Raw genomic sequence first — 22,972 nt, 5'->3', positions numbered from 1 at the left:
GTTCACCTGCAAGCTATGTGCACAAATTCTGCAGCCTTTTCACGCATTTCTGAGCTTCCAACAGTGCTACCAGCAGATCCTGCTATGAAGACTGTGGACTCCACTTCCAGGAACCTCCCATCTTTATATGATGGGCGAATTTCTGGCAAGCAAGACATTACACCATGCAATGCAGAATGAATGCGTAATAGGGTTATTTTTAGGTGCTCCTTCTCATCTCCTGCTAAACGAAAAACAAAAAAAAAATTATCAAATAGGCAACTACAGAAAATAAAGCGCAAATGCACAAAAAGATAATACATGGACTTCAATGTACTTGAATAAGCATGTACTGTTTTTTTTTTCTTTTGCACATATCATATTACAGGTGAGTAATAAAAAAATAGATGGCAAGGTCGTTTCCATGGCCAGAACTAGCATATCTACCTGTCTCAGAATGAACTTTTGTCTGACAAATAGTCAAAAGATCTTCTAAAGCTGACTGAAAATGAAATTGTAGTAATTCATTTGCAAAAGATAGTTCATCATGACTGGGATCATGCCACTTTGGAGGGAAATTAAGCATCTCAGCCGCCCTATCCTGATGAGCTTTCGAACATCCCCATGGTTCAATAATATTTCCAATAGGCTGACAATTGAATGGCCTATACAAACAGGATAATATATTGGTTGGTGGGTAAACATGTTATAGATTAAATAAAGAAAACATCAAATGTATGTGTTTGAGAAAAAAAAAGTGTACATGACGTAAACATACTTGTACTGATCAATTGGGTAATAAGAAACCAGATTTCCTAGCAGAGAGCGAAGGAGATGATCCCCAGCTCCATTAACCTAGCCATTCCAAGAGAGAAGGAAATTCGTCATCTAACATAGTATAATATATGATGGGGACATGGGGATACTAGCTTTTCGAATGTATGAAAAGATAAATGAAAAATATAACCTTCCATGAAGGGGCCTGGAACGCAGATGTTATTATGTGATTTAGTTCTTCCTTACAATTGAGTAACACAGGACCTGCATAACTGATGGATATGGCCAAAACCCTCAGATAGTAATCTATTGCTGTTTCCAGGGCAGGAGAAATTGCAGCCTGCATGTCATTAGATGCAAGTGGTTGTACGTATGGAATAGCTCAAGTAATACTGTAATAGACATTTTACATCTCAGCAAACCTTTGTAGATGCTTTGTCTGCAACTACTCTTCCTACATAACCAGTGGTTGGAGTCCCCTCAAAGGATGACATGATAGTCTCTAAGATTGGTTTTACAAGGTAGACTGAAGCCTCCTCAGGATATGAATGAACACAGGCACGACAAAGAAGCCCAACTTCTGAAGTAGCACCAGGGAGGATATTTGCATTAACGAACTTGGCAATTCTCTTCAGGGACTGTCAATTGCAAAAAAAAAAAAAAAAAGGAAACACATTTGTGGCGGGAAATTCAAGTCTAGGGGCAAGAGTACCACATATTAACAAGAATGTAAATACCTGATTAAATAAGGGTTTTGATAACTTCCCTAGAAGAATTTCAAGCATGCGAAAATAATATGGGCTGTCAACAAGAAAAGTCCCTGACATAAATGAGCTTTGGTAACCCTCATTACTGCATATCCAAATGGGATGTCATTACAATGTTCTGACAAGTATTTGAAAAAGTAGGAGAAAAAAATCTCAGATGTGAGACTCTAGTGATCATTGCTTACATGGGACTACTTGATTCCAGATTCTGAAGCACAGAAAACAGCCGGGAAAAGAATTCATCTAGCCAGTTCGATAGAGTAGTAGATTGGAGGAATATAGGCACGTCATCACTAACACCAACTGCAGCTAGCTATATACAGCTTACGAGAGTTAGCAAAGTACTCTATACCGGAAACCAGAATTGCAGATGATAAGGTAAAAGAAAAAAACTTACATTTGAAAATATAGAACCAATTAACTGCATTGTAGCAATCGTTTTAGGTGGATCATTGGCATCCATGCCAAGCAATGCATTTGAAAGGGAAGCAACAACAAGATCACTGAATGAATCAACAACACTGCTATCATCAGACTGAGATGAACATACAGAACATAGAAGAAGAGCACGTCCAGAATATGCAACAGATGTGACAGCGTTCTTTAACTGATGGGTAGCTGTAGTCTGTTAGAAAACAATTCAAATCATTAGCTTGTTTCTGAATATCTTAAGTATGCTCTTGAAAAGAGCATACTAAATGAAAACTAAACAGATTGCAAGGCTCACATAGACCACAAAAATATCTATACAAAATGAAGGTCAGTGCATATTTCTAGTTAAACTTACTGTCTCTAAGGCTAGTTGGAAGTTTTTTGCAACAAACGGAAGCACGAGGGTTGGTTCAATATAAGACAGGACCGAAGTTGCAACGGAAACTGTTTCAGCAAGAGAACTATCCTTGCTGTACTGACCACGATCCAGTAATTTCAAGATAGCTTTGACAAAAACAGACCTTTCTTCCTTTCCCAGATAAGATTGATCATGGTCCTCAACTGCCATACCACTACAGTGTTTATGTTGAAACAGATGAGCTGCAGTCAATAAGATGATTTTTTTTTCAAGCTGCACATCCAAGTGAAGATTGATCCCTTACAATTGTTCATGTTGAAGGCGTTCCTTAAAGTAAACAAGAAGATAATGCAGGAAACGTTCCAATGAGTAGGTCCAACGTCCTCCATTTGACGGATGATAGAACCTAAAAACCAAAATTCCTCAGGTTAAAACAAAAAAAAGGCCTCTGCAGCAAGCTCAAAGAAGACCATGGTCAGAAGGCATACTGTTCCAAAAAATTAATGAGCTTCTCAAAATACTCAAATGCTAAACTTTTAGGCTTCAAAAGGTATACCTGCAAAAGGTAGAAATAAAAATGGGTGTGACTCTTTCTTGCTTTTAGTTGAACAAGTACAGCAAGGTGTAACATCTATATAAATATAAAGTAACATAAATATATCATCTCCATGTTTGATTTGCAAAGCATGTTTCAGTGAAGGTAAAAACTAGAGCTCTCCATTTAACCTTATCGTGAAACCTTTCCTTGCTGCCTCCATATTAAAACCCAATGATCCTAAGCCAGCAAGCCTGGACCAGACATGCATCACTTTATTACTTCTCTCTCCGTGAGGCTATTCTTCACAAGCAGCACAAACAACACCACAATCTTATCCCCTTCCTCATGCTCACGCACAAAAGTTCCAGACTGTCTTCCTCACCAAGTTCGCCACCGTAGAAGCCATACTGACCCTTTAGGGCCAGGGGGTTTGTGTTCCAGGTGAGTTCTTCTCCCTGCGATTATAGAAGCTGGAAGCAGGCCAGCTTGGAGGCAGGTGGGATGCAAGGTGGCACTGCACCGCTGGCCGCAGTGGTATCGGCGGTGTCAGGGTGGAGGAATCTTGCCAGAGTGGTATGGGTAGAGCAGGATCAAGGGGTAGTGGTGGGGGTTGTGGGTGGCACAGCAGGGAGGCACCTCACTGCCGGCCATGGGCAGTGCCGCATCAGTGGGGTAGGCAGTGCCGGCACCGGGGAGGCGCCGGAAGCCATGAGAGCACTGGGGCATTGGGCGGTAGGTGGTGGTCAATGGGGATCCAAGAAGGAATGAAGATGATGCCACTCAAGTTCAATGTACCTAGACAGCCACTTGTGATTAACTTAAACAGATAGGTGTCTGGTTTTAGTCATGTCCTTATATTAATATATATGACAGTAAAAGTTTTATCAATAGAGTGTACAGTATACAAAACCTTTACAGGCTACTGACTGAATAAGTGATCCTAATTAAATGCCATTACATATACATATATTCTTCCCATACCAAGGCTGTTATGAACCTTAGTTCATATTAGGGATAGGGAGGATAACCATTGCCAAGAGGAAGGCCGGGCAAACTCGGCGTGGAGGAAGACTAGAATATTTGGGGGTAACTAGATTGCTTGTTGCTCATTGCTTGATTCCTCATAAGCTGATTACAGGGGTATAAATAGAGCTGCCCAGCATCTAGGCGCCCTGCCTCTAGCTCCTCATTTCTCTCCCCATCAATAACTCTAATCTCTCATTAACTCTAATCTCTTCCCCAGACTTCTAATTGCCATTAACTACAGCCGGCACCCCCTTGGATACCGCCTTGGCTACGTCTCGAGCCCGGGAATGCCTTTGGTACTGGCGCCCACATCACATCACTCCCCCCCTTGACGAGCAGCTCGTCCTCGAGGTGGAAGCTTGGATAGCGGTCGATGAAGCTGTCGATGTCCTCCTGGATCCCATGGGAAGAGCCCAAAAGCTAGCTTCAGGATGTAGCGATCAACCAGTACGCTGGGCCTGTCCAACAACACCAAAACAGGTGACAACAGAGGAGACGGCTGGTGTTGGTGGCGGTGTCATATCCAACTCATCAAGCCTGGAGAATTTTGGTGAACATCCGCCGCTTGTTGGCACAATCATACCCGTCGTGAGCGCCAGCTAGAGAGTGTGTGTTGCGGCGACACCTAATGATGCGGTGGATGGGATCGTTGAAGGCGCAGCAGGGTTGATCGTTGCCCGCATCTTCCTTGTGGTGTGCCTTACCAGGAACCCTCGCGCAGCCGCCTGTAGCCGCACCGCTGCTTGGAGTTCATGCTCTGACCTCTCCATGTGAGCACGGTAGCGGTTGAACATCACGACGAAGTGATCCATCTCCTCTGCGAGACGGCGAGTCCCCTCAACGAGGGCAGTGGTTGGCAAATCACATGATGGTGATGGATGACCGACAGCAGAAGCCATAGGAAAGGATTCCTGACTCATGATATGGAGGCGGTGGAAGTCATTGGTGAGGCTGGGCGGATGGCGTGGTGGCTGCTGGTTTGGCGGCGGAGCAGAGGTGGAAGAGGAGCACCTGGAAGCTGATACCAGATGTTATGAACCTTAGTTCTTATCGGGGATAGAGAGGATAATCATTGCCAAGAGAAAGGCCGGGCAAAGTAGGCGTGGAGGGAGACTAGAATATTTGGGGGTAACTAGATTGTTTGTTGTTCATTGCTTGATTCCTCATAAGCTGATTACAGGGGCATAAATAGAGCTGCCCAGCCTCTAGCTCCTCGTTTCTCTCCCCATCAATAACTCTAATCTCTCATTAACTCTAATCTCTTCCCTTGCCGTTAACTACAGCCGGCATCCCCTTGAATACCGCCCTGGCTGCGTCTCGAGCCCTGGAATGCCTTTGGTACTGGCGCCCACATCACATCATCAGAGATTCAGAGGCAAAAGTACACAAGTACTCCCTCCATTCCAAATTATAAGTTGTTTTGGCTTTTTTTAAGTACACAGCTTTTGTTATGCACTTAGATAATGTCTAGACACACAGTACTCCCTCCGTTCAAATTATACGACATTTTGGCTTTTCTAGATACATAATTTTTGCTATGCGCAGTAAAAGCAATGTACTGTATCTAGACAAGCCAAAACGTCTTATAATTTGGAACGAAGGGAGTAAAAGCTATGTATCTAGAAAAGTCAAAGCGACTTATAATTTGGAATGGAGGGTGTCGTTAGGTTTCATGCACCAACCAAATGAACCCAAAAGCTTAAGCGATTGAGAAGAGGTGGGCAATCCACTAATACTTCACAACACTCCCACTCACGTGCAGCCAGAACAAGGCGCAAACGTGGAAATAAAGAAGGGAGCGGAGGACTTAAAAGATGCCTCTACCAGGACTCGAACTCGAGACTTCTGGCCTTGATACCATGTTAGGTTTCATGCACCAACTAAGTGAATCTAAAAGCTTAAGCGATTGGGAAGAGGTGGGCAATCCACTAATAATTCACAACAGGTGTAACTTTCATAAGCCAGTCAGATTGAAAATAAATAAAAGCTGAAAGGATATCAATAACTTACGACAGACTTTGCAATTGCCTTGGAAAGTGTTCTGGTCTTACTGGAAAATAAAAATCTTGTGTTCCCAGGAACCTCCACTGGAAAGGGGTATGAACCATTCCCACTTGATATAGGAACCTAGAAATAGACAAAGAAATATGTAAATGAATTGGCAAAAAAATAATACAGCAACTTTCTGCACAATTGTAAATATTTACCATTTACTCCATTCCAAATTATAAGTTCTGGCTTTTCTACATACATAACTTCTATTATGTATCTAGCCATAACCTATATCTAAGTGCATAGCAAAACAATGTACCTAGAAAAGCCAGAACGACTTATAATTTGGAACAGAGGGAGTACCAAATAATTGTATTTCAAATACACCAAATGAATATCATAATAACATGCAGATTTCTTGTTTAAATATAGATTATTCACCAAGAAATGCACATGCAAATATCCTTTATGAATTATGATTAGTTTGAAATAGTCAGAAACAGTGGACAAATATTTTGGAAAATTTTATAGATCCAAGAAAGCATTTTATAAACCACGATTGTTTCAAGTAACAAATTGTAGTGCTGATATTAGCTAAAAGATGCAGTTGGACATTGCGGTTATCTTTAGCTCTCTCGCAAATGCTTTATTCTATAGTGGTCCACTACAAGCGTGTTTGGATTGACGGTCCGACCAATGCAGAATGATCTGAACCTAGCTCCAGACCTGCTCAACTTGTTTGGTTTACGTCATAGATCGAACTCGTCCGTCACCAAGCCGTCCTCCTCAGCCTTCTTCGTGAGCGTATTTTTCGGAATGGGTTGGTTCCTCGAAAAACCATGGGACGACGCCATTCTGCATAGCATGGGCCCATGACGGATCAATTGACTCCGGACGGGGCCATACCGCAATCCAAACAGGCTGTACATGAACCAGTAGCATCACTGCAGCAGAACATTCTTAAAGCATGTTTTCTAGGGAATGGTCCTAACATATCCTTAATAACTTATAGCATTTCTTAAATCCTCTTAAGGCCTCTTTGAAACAAATTCCAAAAATGCAGTATGACGAAAACACAGATTTTGGCTGCAATGCGTCAAATGCAAAGCACATGAAAATTGCAGGAATGACCATTTTGATACACAAAAAGAACTATTCTATGAGATTCGACCTCATGTCAAAAGGCCTCCAAAATTCATATGAAACTATCCACTCGTTTTCAGGGGATATAACCTTAATTTCAAAATCATAATTGATATTAACACGCATTGTTCTGATGTCATCTTGGATCTTTGAACATTAAATTGATAACTTTATAGTATGGGCTTTGATTCAAGTTAATGTCAACAATCAATAATAGAAACACCCTGTCAATACAATTCCACTACCCTTTATCTAAACCCTTAGTACTGTGCGTGAGCCGTAAAATTTGGATGGAAAAAAACAAGCAAATTTTAAGAATATCAAACTAATACCTGCTTCATTTTTATAGAATAAAAACAATAATACTATCCTTAAGAAAATTTAGCAATCAAAAAAAGAAAACAGTTGTGTAGCAAGACATGTAAGGTTTTATGCAAATTATTGTCCACTCTGACTTTCATCAAGCAGCCAAGATGACTACCAACTACTAGTATGTAGCAATGTTTCAAATAGCCGGATATAGCGTCCGCTATAGCCAGATTTAGCGGATTAGCAAGGTCGGCGCTAGGAGAGTTCCCTTTTAGCGCTAACTGATCTTGAACGCCAATAGCAGCAATTAGTACGCTAAAAACGCTAAACGGGGTTGATATAGTGCCGCTAAGCAGTTCCTGGCGGACTCGTGGGCTGAAATCAGAGTGGGCTTCCTATATTTTTCATCAGCGGAGGGCCCAAAACAGCAGCGGTGGCCCAAAATGCCACTTTAACCCTACCAATTCCCTAATCTCATTCATCCTCTCAACCTGTCCTCTGGAAAGAGCTACGGTGGCGGCGGCGTTCCCTGAAGAAAACGGAAGACCAGAGCCGCCGACTGCAGCGATGTGTTGGTGCCACTACAGCCATCTCGCCCTGGCACAGCGGTGACGTGCAGGCCTCCTCGCAGCCACAGCAGCCATGCAGCCGCTGGTTTTGGCGTGCCCAGTGCGACAAGCAGTCCCTCGACGGCAGCACTCGACACCCTGTAGGCTGTACCAATAGGAGCAACAAGGAAGCAAGTTCTTCTCTTCACAGTAGTCCTCTATTCTTGTATTCTGTTGCTTCTTTCACTGATTTGTGACATATTTTACAAAACCGCTAAATGAATTAGCGAACGCTATATCCGGCTATAGTGTTTGTAGCATCTGGAGAAACTTGCCGCTAACTGCCTTAGCCGGCGCTTTTAAACATTGGTATGTAGGCATAAACCTGAAAGTGCTTACATACCTCAAACATGACTTTCATCAAGCAGCCAAGATGACTACCAACTACTAGTATGTAGGCATAAACCTGAAAGTGCTTACATACCTCAAACATGTTCAAGTATCTTGTGAATAACAAGGGCAGAAAAGCATCCCAGTTAACCGATCTGGAATTTTTTATACAGCGTGCTACGATGGAAGCCCATTGGATGTCCCAGAAGTTACAATTTGTGACAGAATCCCATATGTCAAGACAATTTTTAATCCAATCACTGCAACAGGGCAAAATCAGTTGAAAGAGAAAGTAAGACGACGTTCAGCTACAGAAGAGAGAAGGGTGCTTATCAATCCAATATGTAATTACATTGTAAAGTGATCCTGATTCCTCGAGTTCGCTGGAAGGAACAGCCTGAGAAATCCAACACCTTCAAACGCTGAGTTATGCCATTGATTTTCCAGCAAGGGCCTGTAGTTTCAGTACAGTAAAAGGTAAGGTACTTCAATGTTGGCATTATATTGTCAAGCAATTTCCAATTATAATCTGTTCTGATTTTCTGTGTTATTTTTCAAAATGATCAAATGTTAACAATAATAATGGCGTGGAAAGAACAATAATGATATTATCAATACAACTACTTGCTGTTATGAACTTATGATCTTTCGTATGAGGTTGTGTGTGGGTGGGTAGTTGGGTAGTGGTGGGGAGGACCAAGAACACAATGCTTTAGAGCTACCAAGACCTGCGCAAGTTTTGTGGTCGAGTTTCTATTCCACACATGTTAACACTTGACAGTCCATAATTTTGAAAATTATCCTGCGGGTACCACAAACTTGCATGGATATGACAGTTCCTAAAATTGAACGATAGTCTAGAAGGTCCTAAACATGCATACAATTGCCAGTGAAGCCCCTAAACTTGTCAACATTAAGCTAGCCTGTCACCTTGTTTAAATGAACTAATGCTCCAGAAGATAAGAAACGAGACATTGAAAAGGTGGAATTAGCACATAAGACATGTATGTCCAATCTATCACGTTTTTCACTGTCGCTATGATTCATTGCAAAAATTAAACCCATAATGTTATTCCATGTACCTTAGGGGCCATTTGGAAGCGCTCCCAGCTCTAGATTCTCCGTGAGAATCACCCCTAGACAGCCAAACAGGTAAAACACTACTCCCTCTTGTCCCTAAATATTTGTCGTTTTTTGTTTCTGTGCCATAAGTTTGACTAGATTTATAGAAAATACGTACAACATTTGTATCTCCAAATAAATTTGTTATGAAAATAGATTCAACTATCTATCTAATGGTATTAATTATGTGCTATAAATGTTAATAATTTTTTATACAAAATTAGTTAAAGTTATTTAGGGACAGAGGGAGTACTAGATTCTAGCAGAGATCTGAGAAAGACTCGCTTCTCCATTTACACTGCAAGCTGGGAGCTAAAAGAACGCACCCCACTGCTCCTCATTCAATCCCCACAAGAATCACTTCCCACCTGCTCCGTACCAAACATCCACCTCCCTTCGCTGATGTTCAAATTCTATCACCAAACAACCAACTAGCCATATGTAGCATTTCAGTTGTTTTCACCATTTACACTACCAAATGGCCCCTCATTGCACTGCACTAGATATGCTTACAATGAAGAATAAAATAGTGATCCAGGTGCCACAGTTTGAGGGATTTTTATATTCATTCACATGTTTATTGCTTCTATATGCCTAAAATACATGTGAAAACCAACATGTGCTACATCATCACTCATCAGATCCATGTCAGCTAAAACCATTAGTCAATAAATTAAATGGTTAACTTGCCTAATGTAGAGAAGTAGAGGAACACAAGTGTCATGCCTAGGAAAGTTCAAGGACCCGCAAGAATTTAGATACAAATGCAAATTTACATTCTGTCTAGGGAATTCTTGTGCAGCTCACACCAAAAGGAGCATAACACTCTTTTATGGTTAGCAAATTATAGCAAAATCTTTCTGGTGGATCCTTTTTCTTTGATACTCCCTCCGTCCAAGAAGAATTCAATTCTAGCTACAATGCTAAAGTAAAACCATCTTCAACTTGACCATTTTTTTACAAAATCGCACTAATATTTATGATGTCAAGTAGGTATTGTTAGATCCATCATGGAATATATTTTCATAGTATACCTATTTGGAATCATAACTGATGATACTACTTTCTATATACAGAGTCAAACTTAAAATAGTTTTGACTGGCTTAGACCAGATCTAGAATTGCATTCTTTTTTAGACAGATGTTTATATGATTAGCACCAGAAGGAAAAACTTGGACTTACGGGGTTTGACACCAATGCTAAGTACCGCGAGAGTACTTAAAGATGATTGCGACAGGCTTTTACATATTGTACTACAGGTAATTAGATACCTTTGTTATCACAAACCTTGTTTGTATTGACTACTTACTCAAATAGAAGTCAAATGAATACATGTGAAGCATATCCTTTGTGACTCTATCTGGCCAAACAGACAAACACTATATGGGCTTACGGAGGGTGGACAACACAGGTTATTAAAAGAAATAATAAACCAGCAAAGCAGTTAGAAAAGCATGAATAAGATGGAATGTAAGTAAAGATTCGTGCTGAATATGTCAAACCTGAATTCTGACCAAATTTCAGCAGCCACACCTTCAGGAAAGAAATTCCTGGATGCACGCACTAAAGAGGTGACAGTCTCAATGTGTTGCTTCCTTACTTTCCAGCCCTCAGGTCCCATGTTTCTGAAAGCGACATGACATTCACTTAGCCTTCTGTCATTTTCTTCATTGTCGGAAATGGGTATAATGTCACATTTTACCTCTTGAAATGAGTCCTTATCAACGTATCATAAAGTGGTCTCCATTGCACATCAAGTGAAAGCCTCTTCCCATGCTTTCTTAGAAGCCTGATGAGCAGACCTCCCCACTTAATCTGATTATCATTCATTTACCAAGAAAAGAATATATCACCAAAGACCAAACAGATCTGAACTATCCATGTACAAATCATTAACTACTGAGCATTACCTGGACAACAAACTTGTTATGCGATGCATGAAATATCTCCAGTCCAAGCTTTACAACAGCCTGTACATCCTCAGGAGCAATGTCACTCTTCGCCTTAATAAAACTAAATACATTGAAAAAGAACACCAACATTAATAACCCCAAACTCTAGAAACCACATTATTACAAAGTATTTTAAGTCTACATATGTAAATGTTTGCAAACAATCCCCTAAATGGTCTAGAAATGACTTAATTATGGTTTCAGTTGTCTGCATCCCTTTGAATCAGATCCGTCAATCGCTCATGTGAATCTGAGTTCTTTTTGTTAGAACCCAAAGAGGGGTTCACGTAAGATATTTAGTACATCAAAAAAAATTAACCAATCAATTATCAGAAATTCAAGAGAGTTTTTCAAAAAAAAACACTCAAAGCATTGTTGCAAAATGTAGTAAACAAATCTGATCAAGAAACCGCAACTGAAAAGGTGGAAAGTCATAATGTGCTATTTTGGGTGTATTTCCATCTTTAAATCCAATGTTCTTTTTTCAGTTTTTCTTAATGCTGAACGTTCAGAACGCCCTTAGGCTGTTAGTCGCTGAATTCTTACTCTTGGTAGTAGCAGAATTCTTACTCTCATCGAGAGAGGATGACACTAGGAGTTGGGGCAATTTTTTGGTTTATTTCTCACACAAATGTCATGCCAACCTGAGGGGTTGGGGATACATATTTATAGGCTGCTAGCCAGCCAAGCATATGCCAAGATGCTGTCCTAGATGCTAAGATGCTGTCCTAGATAATGTCATAGATGCTGTCCTAGATGCTAAGATGCTGTCCTAGCCAGTCAAGAATGTTGTCATTGATGGGCAGCAAGACCACCATACAACCACAAGAACCATATGCTGCAGCCCCACAAAGACCAGCCAACACAGAGACTTATCCCATCATTCTCCCCCAAGTCTTGTGCGTCGTCTTGTGGGAAAGTTGAACCATCCCGGTCCTGGAGCAGAGCTCAAGGAACTTGATCCTCTCAAGGGGCTTGGTAAGCAGGTCCGCAAGCTGGTCCTTGGTGTTGATGTAGCTCGCCGTGATGCTCCCTTCCTCCGAACAGCCTCGAATGAAGTGGTACCTCACCCGGATGTGCTTACTCCGTTCATGGAAAACAGGGTTCTTTGCCAGGGCCAGAGCGGACTTGCTGTCTATCCTGAGCTCTACCGCTCTAGTGTCTCTGCCGAGGAGATCACCAAGCAGTCGAGCGAGCCAGAGCGCCTGAGTCGAAGCGGTGGAGGCTGCTATGTACTCGGCCTCGCAGCTGGACAGGGCCACCACCTGCTGCTTGACCGACTGCCAGCTAACGAGGCACTTGCTGAGGAGGAAGTGGATCCCGCACGTGCTCTTGCTGGTGTCGATGTCGCCGGCGTGGTCGCTGTCGCTGTACCCGACGAAGTGTGCCGCCCCAGGGCACCTAGGGTAGTAGAGGCCGTGGTCGAGAGTCCCCGCAACGTAGCGGATGATCCTCTTCACAGCCTGCTGGTGCTCCGTCGTCGGTCGCTGCATGAACCGACTAACGTAGCCGACGGAGAATGCCAAGTCCGGCCGTGTGTGGGCGAGGTAGCGAAGGCTCCCCATAAGACGCCGGTACTGCGTAGCGTCCACCTCCTCCGTCGTACTGTCGCGGCTCAGCTTCAGCCTCTCCTCCATCGGAGTGAGAGCTGGGTTACAATCGGTGAGCCCAGCTAGCTCAACGACGTGCTTGGCGTAGGCGGTCTATCGAAGCGTGATCCCGAAGTCATCCTGGTGCACCTCGATTCCCAGGTAGAAGGAGAGAGACCCCAGGTCACTCATCTGGAAGGTGGCCTTCATCTCTTCCTTGGTGCCGGTGATCACCAAGTCGTCGACGTAGACACCCACTAGCAGAGCATTTCCTCCACTACCCCGTCGGTAGATGGCCGCCTCGTGCGGGCTTTGCTCGAAGCCCATCCCCTTTAGCGTGGAATCCAACTTGGCATTCCACGCCCTCGGTGCCTGCCGTAAGCCATAGAGGGCCTTGCGCAGGCGGAGCACCTTGCCCTCCTTGCTGGGGATCGCAAATCCCGGCGGCTGGTGCACGTAGACCTCCTCCTTCAATTCGTCGTTAAGGAACGCCGACTTGACGTCCATGTGATGAACACGCCAGCCCTCCTGGGCAGCTAGCGCAAGGAGAAGTCGCACGGACTCTATCCGTGCCACGGGAGCAAAAGCGTCGTCGAAGTGACTCCCTCCTGCTGCATGAAACCTCGTGCCACCAAGCGAGCTTTGTGCTTGACGATGGCGCCGGCTTCATCCCTCTTCAGCTTGTACACCCACTTAAGGGTGATCGCGCGGTGACCACGAGGAAGGTCAGCAAGCTCCCAGGTGCGGTTCTTCTCAACCGCATCCATCTCCAACTGCATCGCGGCGCGCCATGCCGTGTGTCTCTCGGCCTCTGCAAACGACCGAGGCTCGCCGTCGTCACACGCAAGGTGCAACTGCGCCTCCAGGTCATGAGGCACCAGTCCCGGCACCGGCTGGTCGCCGAGAAGGTTCTCCATCGTACGGTACCGCAACGGCTCGCCGTCTGGTACGCGTCGATGCGCTCCTCGTCGTGAGAGAGCAGAGTAGCGAGCTCAACCGGGCTGTGCTCGACACGAGCTGGCGTCGGAGTAGACGTGCCCGGAGAGGTGCATGTCGGTGCTGGAGTGCGTCGCGGTGCCGGCTGTGGTGGAGCCGGCGAAGAACTCGTCGTAGCTGAGGTCCTGGCTGGAGAGCGTGGTGCTGTCAGGCGCCGGGGTCGGTGGAGGCTCGGGGACTGGGGTAGACGCGCTCGTCGAAGAAGAGCTGCCTACTCCCCCAGCTTCCTCGAAGTGGACGTACTCGATAGTGAAGGCGTCGTACGTCAGAGCCGAGCCGTCGTCCACCGCCTTGTCCCACGCCCACCCTCGCCCTTCGTTGAACACAACGTCGCGCGCCATGCGCACACACTGTGTCTTCGGGTCGAGGATGTGGTAGGCCTTCGAGTCCTCCGCGTAGCCGATGAACACTCCCGGAGTGCTCCTGTCATCGAGCTTGCTGATGCGGCCAAGCTCCTTGGCGAACGCGAGGCAGCCGAAGACCCGCAAGTGGGAGACCGCCGGCTTGCGCCCATGCCAAGCCTCGTACGGCGTCCTGCCGTCGAGCGCCTTGGTTGGCGAGCGGTTGAAGATGTAAACGGCCGACACTACCGCCTCTCCCCAGAAGACAGCCGGCATCCCCCTCTGCTTGAGAAGGGCCCGAGCCATCCCCACAACCGTCTGGTTGCACCGCTCGACGACGCCGTTCTGCTGCGGGTTGTACGGTGTGGAGTAGTGGCGCTGAATGCCCTTATCAGCGCAGTACAACGCAAATTCAGCCGCCGTGAATTCGCCGCCGTTGTCGGTGCGCAGCACGCGCAGCTTGCGGCCGTACTCCGCCTCCGCAGCAGCCTGCGCGCGCCTGATAGCGTCCACAGCCTCTCCCTTGCTGCCGAGGACCATCACCCACATGTAGCGGGAGAGGTCGTCGACGAGCAGCAGGAAGTAGCATCGTCCTCCCGGTGTGGCCGGTGTCACCGGGCCACACAAGTCCCCGTGCACAAGCTCGAGCCTCTCCTTAGCTCGAAAGCTCGCCCGCTGGGGAAAGGGGAGTCGCCTCTGCTTCATCAACACGCAGACGTCGCAGAGCTGCTCCACATGGTCGAGGCACGGCAGGCCTCGCACCATCTCCGTGGCACTGAGCCGCTTCAGGGCCTCGAAGTGAAGGTGCCCGAAGCGCTCGTGCCACTGCCACACCTCGTCATCCCGACGAGCAGCGAGACAGAGGGGTTGTGCCACCTGCACGTTAAGGACGTAGAGTCGATTTGCGCTTCTGGTTACCTTGGCAAGAAGGCGACGACGACGATCCCAAATCCTCATGACTTCATCCTCAACCACCATTCGCGAACCGTTCTCATCTAGCTGTCCCAAGCTGATGATAGAGTTCCTCAACGCGGGGATGTAGTAGACTCCGGTGAGCAGCCTGTGCTCAACAGACACGGCGGTGAAGATGATGGAGCCGACGCCCTTGATCTCCACGCCGGAGGCATCCCCAAACTTGACGGAGCCTCGGACGCTAGAGTCAAGCTCGGTGAAGAACTCCCGTCGACCGGTCATGTGATGGGTGGCGCCGGTGTCGAGGCACCACCCGTTAGTCTTGTCGTTGCCGGAGCCGTCACCGAGAAGGACGTGTGCTTTTGGCTCGTCAAGGTGGAGGAGAGCCGATGCGGCCGATGCCGCTGGAGGTAGCTCGATGCTTGCATGTGCCATGAACAGAGCCGGCTCCTCCTCTGCCTGTGCGACGTGGGCCTGGCCGCGTCGTGGCTGTCGATAGTCCTTGGCCCAATGGCCAAGCTGACCGCAGTTACGGCAGGTGTCGTCTCGTGCCGGCTTGTGCTTGCCGGCGACGCCGCCCTGGGCGCCTCTGCGGGCATCATCCTCAGCACGTCCTCGCACTCCGGCCTGGGCGTCTCTGCGCGCCTTGCGCGGCTTGCCACGCTTGCGGCCACCGGTCGCAGAAGAAGGCTCCCCCTTCTTTCGGTCACCTTGGCAGGCATCCCATTGCTCCCGAGTGAGAAGGAGCTTCCCGTCAGTGGTGATGGGCCCCGAGAGAGACTGTGGCTCATCGCTGTCGACGACCTTGAGGCGACCTATCGCCTCCTCGATCGACATCGTGGAGAGGTCCAGTAGGGACTCGATCGAGCGAGCCATCTGCTTGTACTTCTCGGGGACGCAGTGGAAGAGCTTTTCGACAGCTCTCTCCTCGTCGTAGGTGTCATCGCCGAACTGCACCATCTTCTGCAACAGAGTGTTGAGACGGAGAGCAAAGTCATCAACGTCCTCACCTGGCTTGAAGGCCAGGTTCTCCCACTTCTTGCGAAGTGCCTGCAGTGTGGACTTGTGGGCGCGGTCACTGCCGATGCGTGCCGCAGCGATGGCGTCCGAAGCCTACTTGGCAGTCCGCTTGTTGGTAAGCGAGAACTGCATCTCGGACGGGACTGCAGCGATATGGGCATCCAGCGCCCGTCGATCTTGGTCGTAGTCGACGTCACCGTACCGGACTGCCTCCCACATGTGCCGCACCTGGAGCTTTACCCTCATCACCGCAACCCACTCGACGTAGTTGGTCCTAGTGAGGGTAGGCCACCCACCGCCGGGGCCGACGTCCCTGACAACAGCTTGGAGCCCGTGGTAACCACGGTACCGATCCGGGGAGAGAGAGCCACGCTGCCTGTGAAGGCCGCGCTCTCCATCCACCCGTCCGCCACCGTTACCGTGCGCGCCTCCTCCAGGAGCGCCACCGCCGTGCGCGCCTCCTCCAGGAGCGCCGCCGGCGCGTCCGCGCCTGTCTGGGCTTGCCGCCGCGCTCGTGGGCGTGCACGGCTGCCCACAGCGCCGCCCGCGCTCGCGCTGCCTCGCTCCCCAGCAGCTCGAGGTCTGCGTCGGCGCTGTCGTCAGCAGAAATGGAGCTGCTGATGCTGCCGCGCAGAACCTCAACCTCCGCTGCCGCCGCACGCGGTGCATCCGCCGCCGCCGCCGCTTCCGCCTCCGCTCTGGCTGCTGCCAGCCTCGACGCCCTTGCCGCCGCCACAGCGGTCTCTGCCGCCGCCGCAGCGGTCTCTGCCGCCGCTCGCTCGCGTTCCTCTGCCGCGGCAAGTTCGGCCTCCTGCCGACGCCGCGTGCTCGAGGCGACCGAGCGCTGAGACTGCCCTGCGGACATGACGCGCTACCGGGGGGCTGCTGCGTGGGGAGAGGGCTGCTTCAGACTACGCAGAGGGAGAGGAGTGAGCAGGAGCGGCCGAAGCTGCTGCTGCTCCCAGCTGGGGCTGTTGCGAGGCTGGGAAAGGAGATGAGCAGGAGATGCTCAGGCTACAGGATAGTACGGCTTCGATGCCAGTTGTTAGTCGTTGAATTCTTACTGTTGGTAGTAGCAGAATTCTTACTCTCATCGAGAGAGGATGACACTAGAAGTTGGGGCAATTTTCTGGTTTATTTCTCACACAAATGACATGCCAACCTGAGAGGTTGGGGATACATATTTATAGGCTGCTAGCCAGCCAAGCATATGCCAAGATGCTGTCCTAGATGTTATCCTAGATGCTAAGATGTTGTCCTAGATGCTGTCCTAGATGCTAAGATGCTGTCCTAGTCAGTCAAGGATGCTGTCCTTGATGGGCAGCAAGACCACCATACAGCCACAAGGACCATATGCTGCAGCCCCACAAAGACCAGCCAACACAAAGACTTATCCCATCATAGGCACCTTCTCTAATTCCAGCAAACAATGCCACAGGAAGAAGCAATCGATTGTCTGTGCGACATGCATGATGTACCTACTGACTCCATCTCCATGCAGCCAACTTCTGACTGTATGCAGTGCCTTGACAGATATGCCTGCTGCCAGGTCACTTGAATTGTGCCGCTGCCACTCTCACTATCATACAATTTCAATCAAGGAACAATGCACAAGTCCTCCCACTCTAAAGCATCACCACCAACATTGCTTTCACTAGGAGTGGAGGTCTCTGCTCAGTTGCTCAAAAGCAGATAGCAGAAGAGGTAGCCAAATCAGAAGTACAAGTATTTGTCTATTTGGATAACATGCCATAGACTTCTGGGTCTGTGCTAAGCATGTTTCGACTTAATTCTGAATTGCGGCGATTTTCAGCTATAGATGGAGTCACTGGGTACAGATATAAGCTTTTGCAATAGAACCATAGAGCTGAATCATGTTCAGTAGGATTGGAGAAGGAACCAGGATGTTCTGATCAGTTCACGTTTTGTCAGCGGGAAAGTTGGGTGAAATAGCAAAAATACAGCGAAAGAGGCATATTATCATTTTTGTAATGGCATTTTACTGATGAAACTATTCAGAGTGGCATTTTATACAAAAGCACAATCGATTGCATGGCATTTGCATTCAGCAAACACAGTTGTGCATTTGACAGTATAACATTTTATGAAAAAAAAATCCCAGAATCCAATTGTATTCAGCAAACATACAGCTGCGCATTTGACAGTATAGTAAATCTAAGGACAGTAAGCATACTTCTAATAATCTAAATAACACCTCAAAATAAGCAGTTCTCTGGAATTACTCATTTGCTGTTCTAAATTTGCAATGTGATCCCTAGTTCGGAAAATGTGGCAGAGAACTGGAGTACAAAACAGAACGAAAAAAAGTGCTTGCAGAATACCTAAATTTGAAATTGCACACCAAAAGAACACGGACACTAGGAAGTTGAGATAGTTATTGCCGCAACTCAAATTCCCGTACTCAAACACAATCGCATCAAGCAAAAACCAGCACTCAGACCGACATTGACAACACTAAAAGCGAAATCCGCTACTCGATAAACCGGATCGCTAAGTCAAGTTAGGCAACAGTAGTCGAGGCAGCAGCAATCGAGCAGCAGGCCGTGGCCCACACGAACCAGTAGACCAAAGCATAAACGAGACCTCAAATCAAAGCAATCGAACCGCAGAAGGGATGAGAGTTCGAGGGAGAAATTACAGGTCGAACACGGAGATCCACTTGAGTGTAGCGTAGGCGGAGTCGGGGTCCCCGGGCAGCCACGCGTCCGCGGCGGTCCGCACAGCGCCCGCAAACGCAGCTGCCTCCCCACGCGCCGCGGTCGCCACCGGTGGCGGCAGCCACGCGTTGTAGAGGTGCATCCTCCAATCCTCCTTCGGACCCCCTCTCGCACTGCCGCCGCCGCAGTGGATGCCCTCTCTGAGTTCTGAGCTCCGCGGGTCGAGCCAAGGCGAAAATGGATGGGCGGTGGTAGGTTTTGGGGGTTTAGTTGGGGAGGAAGGCTTGGGAGACGCGGGGTACTTATAGGTGGCCGCTTTCTTTCTTCGCCTCCAAGACGAGGGGTGCCGCCGTGGAGACGGCGACGACGACCCGAGACCTAGAGCTGGGGCGGCCGGTGCTCCACACGACCACGCCGGTGCGGTTATCGCTGACGCACGGCCTCGTCTGGGGCGGGGGTACGGGGGGCGGGGGAGAGGGAGGGGGAGAGCTGGTCTCGGTGCACGGTGGACTGGGGAGTGTGAGGCTGACAAAACGGTTACTCTTGAGCCTGGAGCCGTACGGATCACGAGGTTATCTGATTCTTTGGAAGTGACGACGATGCATGTGCCCGAGCAGACTCAGGCCATGTGCCGCTGCGGGTCCAGGCCGTTGAAGATAGGCGTTGGCATGCCGTTAATAATGCCGTTAAATCACGCCTCCTATAAATTTAGGGTGAAAAATTTTAGAATATCACATCGGATATCACATAGGGTGTTATATAGGATGTTTGATATTAATAAAAAAGTAAATTATAGAATCCGTCAGAAATCCGAGAGACAAATTTATTAAATCTAATTAATTCGTCATTATCACTTGTGTACTGTAGCACCACGTTGTCAAATCATGGACTAATTAGGTTTAAAAGATTCGTCTTGTAAATTAGTCACAAACTGTGTAATTAATTATTTTTTAGTCTATATTTAATACTACATATATGTGTCCAAACATTCGATAGAATACCGAGTAAACTTTTGAGGGGAACTAAACAAGGCCTCAGATTAGTTAAATTAATTATGAATAATTTTTGTTTGAATGGAATTTTAACAAATTTTGGTCTGAACGGAATTTTAACCATTTAGTACAAGTCAACTAGAATCGATTAACGGCAAATATATATTATATTTCTACTGGAGATAACGGAACAACACAAACAATTTGCATAGGAAACCACCAAACGAGGAATATGACAACAAATAAAATAAAAACAAAAATAATTAAGAGTGCTTCTAACAAATAGAATCTTTACGTAGGAAACCACCAAACAAGGAATGTGTCAACAATTAAGATAGAAACAAAAATAATTAAGAATCCATTTAACGAGTAAAATCTCATAGGAATACATTTAAATAGGAATAGACATAGTTTCACTGTTCAATATAATAGTCGCAAAGAAATTCAGTTAAATCGATTAATTTTAGTTAAATTTTGATTAAGTCACCGGGAATAGATCACCGGGAATCAATTAATCCCTCTTTGTTGAGAGAAAATCTTTGGCTACCCAAATACTTTAGCAAGTGGGCTTCTCCACCATAGGCATTGCCTAAGGCACGAGTGGGCTCATTCACCTCCTTCTTGAGGGTTTCATTTTTCACCATAAGTGAGGCATCACAAGTGAGACCATCACTCAAGGGTGAAGTGGAAGTGGTAGTGCTACAAGAAGTGTTAGTGGGAGCAACAAAAATAGATTCATCAATAAGATCACATGTTAGTCCCACATCACATGATATGATCACTTGCTCCTTCTTAGCTTCCTCTACTTTGACTTACTCAATGAGAGAGGAGTGAGCCTTTTCAAGCTTAGAGTGAGCTTTGCCAAGCTTCTCATGGGCTTTCATTAGCCTCTCATGAGTGGCATTGAGCTCATCAAGGGATTGCTCAAGAAATTTAACTTTCTTGTTCAATTCCTTGCACTCCTTTCTCTTCATCTAAAAGCAAGTATGCACTTGCTCACACATGTCCATGAGCTCCTCCTTGGAGTACTTCTCATCATCATCATCACTCCTACAAGCATCACTTTCACATTCATCATCATCACTCACATCATATTTTACCTTGATAGGTTTTGCTATGAGGCACGTCGATGGAGTGTTGAAGATGGAGGGCTTCTTGTTGATGGCGATGCTTGCTAGTGCTCTCTTGATAGATTTCTTGTCATCATCACTAGAGCTATCACTATCCGAAGAGCCATCCCTATCCCATGTGACCATATAGCCTCCACCCTTCTTCTTCTTTTGGAAGGTCATTCTTTTCTCCTTCTTCTCCTTCTTTTCTTTCTTATCCTCCTTGTGCTTCTTCTTCTCATCCTCATCATTGTCACTATTGTATGGGCAATTTACTACTACATGATCGGGGCTTTTGCAATTGTAGCATCTTCTCACACACTCTTTCTTCTTGGTGTGATCTCTTCTCTTTCTTGCACCATAGCCCTTCTTCTTCATGAATTTTCTCATCTTGTGCACAAAGAGAGCCATAGCTTCATCATCAATATCACTAAGATCATCATCATCACTTGATTCTTTCTTGGACTTGCCCTTGTTCTTTGATGATGATGAGCTAGCCTTGAATGCTATGCTTTTCTTCTTCTTGTCTTCTTCTTTCTTCTTGTCATCCCCCTCCCTTTCCACACGGTATGTCTCTTATATCATGACATCACCTAGTACTTGGTTAGGGGTAATATCCTTCAATCCTCCTCTTATGATGAGCAATCTCAACATCTCAAATCTTGGAGGTAAACACATCAAGAATCGATGGGAGACATCATCATCCTTGATCTTTTCTCCCAAAGCCTTCAAGTCATTGACAATTACTTGTAGTCGATGGAACATCTCCGGAATGCTCTCATCATCCTTCATCTTGAAACTTGTCAACTTGTCCTTGAGGATGTACAACTTGGCACTCTTCACCGCTGGTGTGCCCTCATATGTTTCCTCCAATCTCTTCCACACCTCATTTGCTCTTTCACAATCCTTGATTTGCTCAAACACCTTGGAATCAATGGCATTGTATATGGTGTTGAGAGCCATTGTATTACATTGCTTGTTGATCTTATCTTGGTTGGTTGGATCATCGGGATCAATGATAGCATAGTCATTCTCGGTCACTTCCCATACTTGATCATTGATTGAATCAAGATACATCTTCATCTTTCTCTTCCAATAATCATAGCATGTGCCATCAAAGAACGGTGGTTTGCCCCCCCCCCCACATGGTTGAACACAACTTGAGCCATAATTTGACACCGAGGTTGTTAAGCCTTTAATCAAACGGTGACCACGGCTCTGATACCACTTGAAAGGTCCTAATATGGCTAGAGGGGAGTGAATAGCCTATTTAAAAATCTACAAATCAACTAGAGCAATTTGATTAGTATGACAAATAGTGTAATGCAAACTTGCTCTAGCTCTACAAGGGTTGCAAGCAACCTATCCAACAATTCTAGTTGCAATGATTACTAAGGCACCCAAACTTGCTATGTAACTACTCACTAAGAGCTCTCAATCTTGCTACTCTAAAGAGCTCAACCAGATGAATGTAAATAATAAAGCAAGCTCTCAATTCTAATTACACTAAAGAGCTTGTATCAACTAGTTTACAAGAATGTAAATAGGTGAGTGGGGTGATTATACCGCCGTATAGGGGATGAACTAATCACAAGATGAAGATTAAGCCAATCACCGAGAGAATGCAAATGACAAGAGACAATCGATTTTTCTCCCGAGGTTCACGTGCTTGCCAACACGCTAGTCCCCATTGTGTTGACCAACACTTGGTGGTTCGGCGGCTAAGAGGTGTTTCACAAACCTCGTCCACACGATAGGACACCGCAAGAACCGACCCACAAGTGAGGTAACTCAATGACACGAGCAATTTACTAGAGTTACCTTTCGGCACTCCGCCGGGGAAAGTACAACTCCCCTCACAATCACCGAAGATGGCCACGAACAATCACCAACTCATGCCAATCCTCCACCGTTGCTCCAACCGTCTAGGTGGTGGCAACCACCAAGAGTAACAAGCAAAATCCGCAGTGCAACACGAATACCAAGTGCCTCTAGATGCAA

The 22,972-nt window shown here is 46.4% G+C and overlaps 1 protein-coding gene across 2 annotated transcripts in view; it reads right to left on the bottom strand.

The window, feature by feature from the left end:
- LOC136527000 (proteasome activator subunit 4-like) overlaps positions 1-19,311 on the bottom strand; it is a 38,164-nt gene extending 18,853 nt beyond the window's left edge. The window contains exons 1-18 of one of the 2 annotated variants that reach the window (XM_066519591.1): positions 18,852-19,311; positions 11,293-11,395; positions 11,085-11,197; positions 10,885-11,007; positions 8,612-8,713; positions 8,354-8,519; positions 5,888-6,004; positions 2,802-2,869; positions 2,618-2,719; positions 2,311-2,527; positions 1,921-2,148; positions 1,709-1,836; positions 1,494-1,608; positions 1,179-1,394; positions 947-1,096; positions 758-834; positions 427-644; positions 7-223 (exon numbers count right to left, since the gene is read on the bottom strand). In XM_066519591.1, coding sequence (XP_066375688.1) covers positions 7-223; positions 427-644; positions 758-834; positions 947-1,096; positions 1,179-1,394; positions 1,494-1,608; positions 1,709-1,836; positions 1,921-2,148; positions 2,311-2,527; positions 2,618-2,719; positions 2,802-2,869; positions 5,888-6,004; positions 8,354-8,519; positions 8,612-8,713; positions 10,885-11,007; positions 11,085-11,197; positions 11,293-11,395; positions 18,852-19,012 — 2,621 coding nt within the window. In that variant the 5' untranslated portion in view covers positions 19,013-19,311. The remainder of the gene's footprint in view (positions 1-6; positions 224-426; positions 645-757; positions 835-946; positions 1,097-1,178; positions 1,395-1,493; positions 1,609-1,708; positions 1,837-1,920; positions 2,149-2,310; positions 2,528-2,617; positions 2,720-2,801; positions 2,870-5,887; positions 6,005-8,353; positions 8,520-8,611; positions 8,714-10,884; positions 11,008-11,084; positions 11,198-11,292; positions 11,396-18,851) is intronic. The other variant, XM_066519592.1, reaches the window with a different exon arrangement.
- Between the last annotated feature and the right edge of the window lie 3,661 nt (positions 19,312-22,972).

Source organism: Miscanthus floridulus, chromosome 19 (assembly GCF_019320115.1).
Source record: "Miscanthus floridulus cultivar M001 chromosome 19, ASM1932011v1, whole genome shotgun sequence".
NCBI lineage: Eukaryota > Viridiplantae > Streptophyta > Magnoliopsida > Poales > Poaceae > Miscanthus > Miscanthus floridulus.
The sequence above is the reverse complement of the archived record's forward strand: the minus strand, read 5'-3'. Positions and strand labels throughout refer to the sequence as shown.